Genomic DNA, 10,252 nt, shown 5'->3' with positions numbered 1-10,252 from the left:
GAAGGGAGCTTGTGGGGGCTGGAGGGAAGCACTCCTGTTCCTCCTGGCCCACAAGCAGTACTGTAAAGGCACTTACCATCTCTCCAAGCTGTCCTCGCCTCCATTCACCTGCTGGGTTTCACAAGAGCTCAGAAACCCAGCTACCCACTGTAAAACAGCAAAGCAGCTTAAGTAAGAGGCTGACAGCCTCGTTAAAATATTTTAATTGCCAACTCACCTCCTGGGAGCTGGAAGATGGCTGCCTATCTGTTTTCCCAAGCGAGGGTCAGGTTTCAGATTTTTAAAATTTTATCATCTTACTGGAACATAAGCTGCATGTTTTAAGTGTTAGGACTCACTCCATGCTGTGATGTTTGTGAGAGGTGTGATAAACTGCGAGGGCCCATTGAAAGCTCACTCATTTCCTATGTGCATAAAGAAATAAACAGACTTTGATAAAGTTTTTTTTAAATTTAAAAACAAGCCACATAATTTCTCATGGCTGTGAACACTAAGATAAGAAATTGGAGACTTTTAACATGGTGATAAAGAGCAGTGGTCATTCTAAGGAAGGAAATTGTACAATGAGTTGTACTGGCATTCAAAGTGCTCCCTCATTTTGTACTGGAGATTGTTGCTATGTTGGAGATGCTGACATTGAGTATTGAAGAAACCATACTCTCCTGCACTTTCCTTCATCCTTCAGTAGTTCAGTAGCCTTGGTTTCGAGGATGTCCCTCCTTTGTGTGAGTATTGTTGTCAGCTCGACTTTAAATGGAAGATTGTTGTCTGATGTTGAGGAGGTCCAATTCCCATGCCTATGCTCACTGTTTTGATGCCTTGTCAGGGTGGAAAGGATTGTCATGTCCCTTGTTAATCTTTGATCTATTTTAAAAACAAAACCCAGCAGTTATGTATAGTTAGCAGAGAAGGGAATACTGTAGCCCCACATATTGAGTTAAATATAAAGATGTGAACGTCAATTTTAAACATTTCAACCAAGAACAAATGGTTAAATTTGATACCAACCCCCCCACACCCCTTCACCCTGCCCTGATTTGGTGTCCAGGTTTGGTGTGTTCCTATCCTGTGCCTGTTCATTAACATACAGGTAACACCAAAAATCCATGTTGCCTGCTTACTTCAATATCCGGTGCTATTGATCATCTGGATGTATCGGCATGGGACCAACACCAACACCATGAGTGGATAGCACCACTAAAAGCAAGTCTACTCTGCTTAAAGCTAGCTTAAAGGGGTGGTGCATTGTAGTCAAAGCGGGTGCTGGGAGATAGTGGTGTAGTGGTAATGTCACTGGGCTATAGGCCCAGGCTAATGCTCTGGGGTCATGGATTTAAATCCCACCACAGCAGCTACTGGAATTTAAATCCGATTAATAAAATCTGGACTATAAAGCTAGTCTCAGTAATGGTGACCATGAAACTATCATTGATTGTTGCAAAAACCCATCTGGTTCCCTAATGTCTTTTAGGGAAGGAAATCTGCTATCCTTACCTGGTCTGGCCTACATATGACTCCAGACCCACAGCAATGTGTTTGACCCTGAAATGGCCAAGTAAAGCCTCTCAGTTTAAGGGAAATTAAGAATGGGCAACATATGCTGGCCTTGTCAGTGACACCTACATCCCATGAAAGAATAAAAAATGAAAGAGAATATGAGCTGGGCAAGAGTGAGGAATGGTACAATATAGGAGAAGATGCTGCACCACTGGTCTTAGGTCTTAGCGGAGTGCATGGAAAGGAGGAGAGATGTCCTGTATCTGCATGTGGCTAGGAGGACCCTCCAGGCCCATGCTCGAAAGGCAACTGGAGCTGATAGCTGCAGAGATTGACACCAAGAGTCAAGTTCTGAGGATCTGGATGTAGTGGTACAAGATGCTCAATGAACTCACATGAATGGTTAATGTTGTCCTCAAATGTCATGTCTGACAAACTATACCACAAGACTCCACCATTGTTCAATTCACCACAAACCCATCACTCACCTGTCAATCAGGGCTCATTTCTGATATTCAAAGCTTTACCTCATCCTCACACATTTAACATTTCTACATGTCTCAAACCCACAGCTTGCATGCACTGCCAGCAATTCAAACACAGTTCTGTCACCCAAAGAGATTGCAACACACTCACTGATGCACTTTACCCTCTCTTGCACAACGCGGTAATAGACAACTGGAGCTGGCAGGAACTAACTGCTGGGAGACAGGCACACCTACATTTCGTAACCCCCATGGAGGTGCTGCTCATCATTGGGATGATCATTGGAGAGGCCGTGGTCAGTGGTGGGGCCAAAACAATTGAAGACTATGGTATCCACATAATCCTCAATTCTTCTCACATCCCGCTTCCCCCTCAACCCACGCTATCTTCTGATTTGCAAGCTGCAGATGCATTCACAGGCACCTGTTACTCCACCCCCCTCACCATTATGTTACCCTTGTATAAGGGTGAATAAGGGCAATTATGAGGGCATGAAAGCTGAGCTAGCTAAAGCGAATTGGCAAATTAGGTTAAGCGATAGGTCAATAGAGATGCAGCGGATCACATTTAAGGGGATATTTCAGAATGCACAGAATACATACATTCCAATGAGTAAGAAAAAGTCTAAGGGGTGGACAGACCATCTGTGGTTAACTAGAAAGGTTAAAGATAGTATCAAACTAGCATATAATTGTGCAAAGACAGGTGGCAGGTCAGAAGATTGGACTGAATATAAGGAACAGCAAAGAATGACTGAAAGACAAATAAGGAGGGAAAAATTAGAGTATGAGAGAAAGCTAGCCAGAAATATAAAAACAGATAGTAAGAGTTTTTATAAATATTTATCAAAGAAAAGAATTAACAAAGTGAGCGTTGGTCCTATAGAAAGTGAGTCTGGAGAATTGATCATGGAAAACAAGGAGATGACAGATGAATTGAACAGGTATTTTGCATCAGTTCTCACTGTAGATGCTACAGTAACATCCCAGAAGCAGCTATAAACCAGGAAATGGAAGTGGGGGAGGAAGTCAGGAAAATTACAATCACCAGAGAAATGATACTGAGTAAATTGTTGGAGTTGCGGGCTGACAAGAGGCCGGGTCCTGATGGATTTCATCCTAGGGTCTTATAAGAAGTGGTAAGGTAGTTGATGCATTGGTTTTAATTTTCCAAAACCCCCTAGATTCGGGGAAGGTCCCATTAGATTGGAAAATAGCAAATGTAACTCCATTATTCAAAAAGGGAGAGAGACAGAAAGCAGGAAAGTACAGGCCAGTTAGCTTAACATCTGTCATAGGGAAAATGTTAGAAGCTATTATTAAAGAAGTTATAGCAGGGCAATTTGATAAGCTCAAGGTCATCAGGCAGAGTCAACATGGTTTTGTGAAAGGGAAATCATGTTTAACCAACTTATTGGAGTTCTTTGAGAAAGTGACGTGCTGTGGATAAAGGAGAACCGGTGGATGTACTGTACTTAGATTTCCAGAAGGCATTTGATAAAGTGCCACATCAAAGGTTATTGTGGGAAATAAAAGTTTATGGTATAGGGGGTAATATATTGGCATGGATAGAAGATTGGCTGGCTAACAGGAAGCAGAGAGTAGGCATCAATGGGTCTTTTTCAGGTTGGCGAGACGTAATGAGTGGTGTGCCACAGGAATCAGTGCTGGGACTCCAACTGTTTGCAATTTATATAAATGACTTGGATGAAGGGATTGAAGGGAAACTTGCTGATGACACAAAAATAGACAGGAAAGTAAGTGTGCAGAGGACAGAAGGAGGCTACAAACAGATAAAGATAGGTTAAGTGAGTGGGCAAAGATCTGGCAAATGGAGTATAATGTGGGCAAATGTGAAATTGTCCATTTTGACAGGAAGAATAAAAGAGAAGCACATTACCTAAATGGTGAGAGATTGCAGAGCTCTGAGGTGCAGAGGGATCTGGGTGTCCTGGTGCATGAATCACAAAAGACTATTATGCAGGTACAGCAAGTAATTAGGAAATCTAATGGAATGTTATCATTTATTGCAAAGGGAATTAAATACAAAAGTAGCAAGGTTATGCTTCAGTTGTACAGGACACTAGTGAGATCACATTTGCAATACTATGTACAGTATTGGCCGCCTTATTTAAGGAAGGATGTAAATGCATTTGAAGCAGTTCATAGGAGGTTTACCAGACTAATACCTGGAATGGGTGGGTTGTCTTATGAGGAAAGGTTGGACAGACTGGAGTTTAGAAGAGTAAGAGGCAACTTGATTGAAACATATAAGATCCTGAGAGGGTCTTGACAGGGTGGATGTGGAGAGGGTGTTTCCTTTTGTGGAAGAATCTAAAACTAGGGGTCACTGTTTAAAAATTAGGGGTCGCCCATTTAAAACAGAGATGAGGTGAAACTTTTTTCTCTCAGAGGGTTGTGAGTCTTTGGAACTCTCTTCCTGAAAAGGTGGTGGAAGCAGAGTCTCTGAATATTTTTAAGGCAGAGGTGGATAGATTCTTGGTAAGCAAGAGGGTGATGGGTTATCGGGGGTAGGTGGGATGCTGATTTCAGGTTACTATCAGATCAGCCATGATCTTATTAAATGGTGGAGCAGGCTTGAGGGGCTGAATGGCCTACTCCTGCTCCTTGTTTGTATGTTCATTTGTAACTTGTCCATTTCAGATACCCCAAGAAGAGCAACTTGCCAGGTATTGTAAGAAAACAATGATGATGAAGATTCACTGTCATTCAGTTTCACACTCATAGCCATCAGCTCAGATACTGACATTGCAGAATTTCATGGATAATATAGAGGCAGGGTCTGTACCCGGTGAGACACCGGGCATGAGTGACCTGCAGCCAAGGCAAGGGATAAGGATGGTGCAGGTGCCAGCTCACTGGAGGGCAAGGTCACACAAGGCGTCCGCTGCAGAGGATTCAGACAAGCACGTCGGTGGGTAGCCTACAGTTGAAGCCTGATGGGCTTACACAAAACGCTTGCTGCATTGGGAAACCTGCCAGAAAGCCTGTATTCAATGTCAAGGAGCATGGAGGAGTCAGAGAACCAACTTGGATTCCATCCAGCCACGAGTCAGCCTCTGACAGTTAATGTCTCAGCTTCCATTGGAACATAAGGAGCAGTGACCCAATGCCCAGTGTTGAAGTGAAAGCTCAGACTGTCACCATGGCTGGGATTTTATCTGCAGTCGCTGGTCCTGCCCACCAGCCAGGAAGTTGGGGCAGCCCCTCCTCCGCTGTCCCTAGGAGCTACGACTGGATTTTGCAGTCTTCAGTTTAATTACCTTCAGCAAGGCCTTTGCCCCTTTGAAGGAGCATTATCACCTCCAAGAGCTACCAACCAATCAGAGGGCCAGCAGCACATTTACTCAGACTAGTGGCCAGTGCTGGGACTGCGACAGGCTCCGGTGCAGCGACCATTGAGAGAAGATGGTGGGGTCAGGGATTTGGCATGATCCAGGGAGGGGGGTTGGTGAGGAGGGGGTTGGGGGGTGGATGGGAAAGATATTTTAGTGGGGGCAGTCCTTGCTGCTGTGGTGGGGGCCTTCTATGGGCTACAGGTTGTCCAATCAGGTGGGGCTAACCCCCCCAAGCCCACAGGGAGGCTGCCAGCTTTTAGTAGGCAGCCTCCTCAGGTAGCAAAGTGCTTCACCCTCCTCTGGTATTAACCCCCACCCCCCGCAGCGGCAAGGGGGGGCTCACCATGTGGGGAGCACAGCAAGCAAACCATAGGAGCAGGAGTAGGCCATTTGGCCCTTCGAGCCTGCTCTGCCATTCATTAAGATCATGGCTGATCTGGTTGTGGTTTCAACACCACTTTCCTGTCTACCCCCATAACCCTTGACTCCCTTGTCTATCAAAAATCTGTCTAATTCAGCCTTGAATAAATCCAATGATCCAGCCTCCACTACTCACTCGGGAAGGGAATTCCACAGACTAACAACCCTCTGAGAGAAAAAAATTCGCCTCATCTCCTGATCTTAAAAGGGAGACTACTTATTCTTAAACTGTGTCCCCTAGTTCTAGTCTCCCTCACAAGTGGAAACATCCTCCCAGTGTCCACCCTATAATGCCCCCTCAGGGTCTTATATGTTTCAATAAGATCACTTCTCATTCTTCTAAACTTCAACAGGCCCATCCTGTTCAACCTTTCGAAGGTAAACCCTTCATTCCAGGAATGAGTCGAGTAAACCTTCTCTGAGCTGCTCCTAATGTAATTATATCCTTTTTCAAATAAGGAGACCAAAAATGTGCATAGTATTCCAGGTGTGGTCTCATCAATGCCCTGTACAGCTGCAGTGAAACTTCGCCACTCTTATATTCCATTTCCCTTGCAATAAACGCCAGCGGACTGCGGGTGGATGAACTTCTATGGCTCTGGTTCTTTCCAGACTGTAGCTGGAGAAATTTGCAACATCATGCAGTATGCAATCCACTGATGCGTTAGGTTGTTCACTGTAACTCTTTACTCAACGAGAGATGACTTCATTTAATTATCTCTTTTCTGAGAGAAGCAGCTGGCGCCAGCCTGTTGCTTCGCTAAGCGTGAAGGCTTCCTCATTGGACTGGATGCCATTGGCTGTGCATACATCACTTTCTGACTGCCACATGTCAATATTGTCCTGACCAATACGGCATCCTGCATGAAGCACCCACAAGTGCATGTGTGTCTGGTATTTCGCAGACATCATTTTGGAGCTCTAAGGGCACTTGTATTGCTCAAAAAAAAGGCATAAACAATCACATTTTCTTGCCCTTGGTTTTCCAAATGTAAATTGAGTTAAATGAAATGGGTCTTTTATTGCATTTGATGATCTTGGGAGGCTGCGCAATGACTATTCTTCATCTAATCTTCACTCACTTCTGCTGGTATTGATGTAGATGATTCTCCTTCAACATTCTTGAACTTCTTCTGTTTGTAGTAGTTTCGTTTGGGAAGCATATGAAGCATTACCAAGTCACACACAATAGTTGCCTTTAAAGAAGAAGATAGTTCATTTAAAAAGGATTCACCTTCTCAGTGCTAAAATACCTTATCAGGTTTCAATGGATGGCATCCTCATCTGTTTTATTTAGCAGGACCTAGTGTCACACCAGCGTCTTGAGCTAATTATTTACGGAAAGTGTAGGTAGTTTCCTGTTGCCTTCCTTATTGTATTTAAGCTCAGAGGACATTCTCCCAGGTGGGCTGGAGCCAAAGAAAAGCTCCACTTACACTTTACAATGTGGGGTGACACCCACCCCCATCAGATGTCCTGTTGGATTCAATCCAGCGTTCAGAGCCACTTGCCAGGACTGTGCGAGTTTGGCCTCAGACACAACCCTTTTGCCAGTGGACATTGTCTGTCTGAGCACGAGTCCCCACAGAATGTTAACCCAGTATTTAGTGACCATAATCTAGCCACCGATTGTTTGGACTGTTGGGAGACTGAGGGCTCAAACCCTCCCCTTTTGACTCAGGGGGTGGGAACGATACAACTGAGGCAAAGGCTCACTCCCTCCGTGCTTGTAAGGTCCATCGGAATATTTGTTATTGTTGCCCATTTGATGATTAGTTGTCTAAAAAAAATTCATTTTTAATTAAGCAAAGAATTGAGGCAGCCCTGTGATTCCAAGCTCCCAGCAAGAAGCCTCCTGTTGCTGCTTCTGGGTGGCCAGGACTGCAGCATTAAGCCCACTATATACTGTTTCCAATTTCAGCAGAGGAGCTCCTGAGGAAGCAGGAGAGTAGCTTTGGATAAACTGAAGAACAGAGGGAGATGAAGAAGGATAGAGAATTGCTCTGCTTTGAGAACTTAAAATCATTATAAAAAATGGACTCTACAATTGGAAAAGACAAAGAGGATCATTGTAATTCTGCATAATATTAATTTGGATGTGCAGTATATGTCCCAACCCATTTTCATTTTTAATAACTTTGATGGAAGTGTCATTTGGATAGATGGTATGATAGCCATCTATTTCAAGATTGTTCATTTTACACTATGTCCTAAAGTTTACATTACCCTCAGTCACAGTTGTCATGCGTTATATGTTCATTAGGTCTCATGAAGATGTTGCGTCTTATATGGCTGAATATTAAGGGCAGAATCTTGCCCTTGTCGGGTGGGCTCAGCGGGAGCAGGCGGGGGCGGGAGGGAAGCTAACTGCCGCCCGCGATTGAGGCCGGAAGGCGATTTCACGTTGACGGGCCAATCAAGGCCCGCCCGGCCTGAAACGCGAGGGCGGAGGGTGGAGTGAGCGTGACCATCACGCATGCGCGCCAGTGAGCGCTTCATAATCTTCCTGAGGCACAGAGAGCACATGAAGCATTTTCAATAAATAAATAAATAATGAGCAGGGACAAGTTATTAATTCAGTTTCGAATTTTTTATTTTATTTTTATTTGCTATTGGAAACCTCATCCTGCCCATGGGTGTGGTTTCCTAAAAAGTGCAAAGGCCGCTTTGGCCTTTTCGCCTGTCCGCCAACCATAAGGTTGGACGAGCAGCAACTAATTTAATTTAATAACCTTGTTAATGGCCTTAATAGGCCTTTTAATTGTCAGTGGGCGCGCTGCCAACTCTGGCGAATGCCTGCCAAACAAAATATCACACGATTATGGTGTACAAGATTATGAGGGTCATGGACAGGGTGGATAGGGAGCAGCTGTTCCCCTTAGTTGAAGGGTCAGTCACGAGGGGGCATAAGTTCAAGGTGAGGGGCAGGAGGTTTAGGGGGGATGTGAGGAAAATATTTTTTACCCAGAGGGTGGTGACGTCTAGAATGCGCTGCCTGGGAGGGTGGTGGAGGCGGGTTAGCTCACGTCCTTTAAAAAGTACCTGGATGAGCACTTGGTACGTCATAACATTCAAGGCTATGGGCCAAGTGCTGGTAAATGGGTTTAGGTAGGTAGGTCAGGTGTTTCTCACGTGTCGGTGCAGACTCGATGGGCCAAAGGGCCTCTTCTGCACTGTGTGATTCTGTGACTGCACACTGACTTCAAGATGCTCGCCCAACGTCAACGCGTGTCATTTTACGCTTGAGCGGGTCGGGTGCCCACCCGCCGAGCTAAACGTTTTGCCCTAAATGTTTATTGATAACATATAATGATGTGCATATATACAGGGTATAACTCAAGCAATGAGCTAACTCCATGCTTGCTTCTACACAAGTCTCTGTCCAGTCCACAAGTGATCCTATCCAGTCCACAAGTGATCCTAACCTCTGGTCATCACACTGTGGGTGGTATTGTTTCCAAGTCCCTGCATTAACCCTTGCTATACCAGATACCCTTATACCACAAATGTATTAATGAAATAAAAATCATCTCTTTTCAGAACTTTACAATTAAGTTTTTTCTCTTCCTTCCTGACCATAGGAAGGGGAGGGATTCATTCAGCCCCTCGAGCCTGGTTCACCATTCAATTCAATCATGGCTGATCTGCACCTCAACTCCATTTAACCACCTTTGCTCCTAAGTATTAATATCCCTTCCCAATAAAAACCTACTGACCTTTGTCTTGAAAGGTCCCCCAGCACTGGTAGCCTTTGAGGGGAGTGAGATCGAGATTTTCACTACCCTTTGTGTGAGAAATTACTGCCTGATTTCCCTCAGAAATGGCCTGGCTCTAATTTTGAGATTAACTAGTGCTTTTACTCACCACCCCAAACACGCCAATGCCAGAGCCAATAGTTGTCATGGTTGGAATAATGTCAAATTTACCAGCCTGGTAAAACAAAATAAGACAATTAAACAAAGTGAGTAAGAAACTATATGCTCTAGCACACAAATGCACTAGGATACATTATAATGGAGGCTGTTTAATTACTTTGAGCAAAGGATTTTAAAAGTTATTCAGAATAAATGTAAAATGCACCCAAGCATATTTAAGCAAAATTAAGAGGCTGATTTTTAACACTACCTGACCAGCTAAAATCCAATCACCAGGGCAAGAGAAGACATGTTTAATTGAAGGATGCCTTTGTTGGATGGTTTGACTGCTAGCATTATACCTGGATGGGTGTCTGTTTAGTGGGCAATTTAAAGCACTTGGCATGGATCAAAGAGTCAAGCCATCCCAGTTAAAGTAATCAATGTCCTTTGTTTGACAGCCTTTTTCTGGGGTAAAGATGTGCCTCTGATCTGAGAGATCAGCGTGGCTAATGGTTTCTCCAGCTCCTTTAAGTGAAAGCTCAGCTCTCAGCTTGAAACCAGAAGAGACGTGGAGCTATGTGACTAATGCATTGGTAATATTCTTTTCACATAAGAAGTGATCAGCCCTGTTTCA

At 44.2% G+C, this 10,252-nt stretch overlaps 1 protein-coding gene across 2 annotated transcripts in view; it reads right to left on the bottom strand.

Annotated features, from left to right (window-relative positions):
- Positions 1–430: 430 nt before the first annotated feature.
- The window catches only part of p2rx1 (purinergic receptor P2X, ligand-gated ion channel, 1), a 73,501-nt gene continuing 63,679 nt past the window's right edge, over positions 431–10,252 (bottom strand). Inside the window, exons 10-12 of one of the 2 annotated variants that reach the window (XM_078548725.1) lie at positions 9,626–9,691; positions 6,844–6,957; positions 431–864 (exon numbers count right to left, since the gene is read on the bottom strand). In XM_078548725.1, the coding sequence (XP_078404851.1) occupies positions 853–864; positions 6,844–6,957; positions 9,626–9,691 (192 nt within the window). In that variant the 3' untranslated portion in view covers positions 431–852. The remainder of the gene's footprint in view (positions 865–6,843; positions 6,958–9,625; positions 9,692–10,252) is intronic. The other variant, XM_078548726.1, reaches the window with a different exon arrangement.

Source organism: Cetorhinus maximus, chromosome 9, assembly GCF_964194155.1.
Source record: "Cetorhinus maximus chromosome 9, sCetMax3.hap1.1, whole genome shotgun sequence".
NCBI classification, from domain to species: Eukaryota; Metazoa; Chordata; class Chondrichthyes; order Lamniformes; family Cetorhinidae; genus Cetorhinus; species Cetorhinus maximus.
Note: the sequence above shows the minus strand (reverse complement) of the source record. Positions and strands in the feature narration are given on the sequence as shown.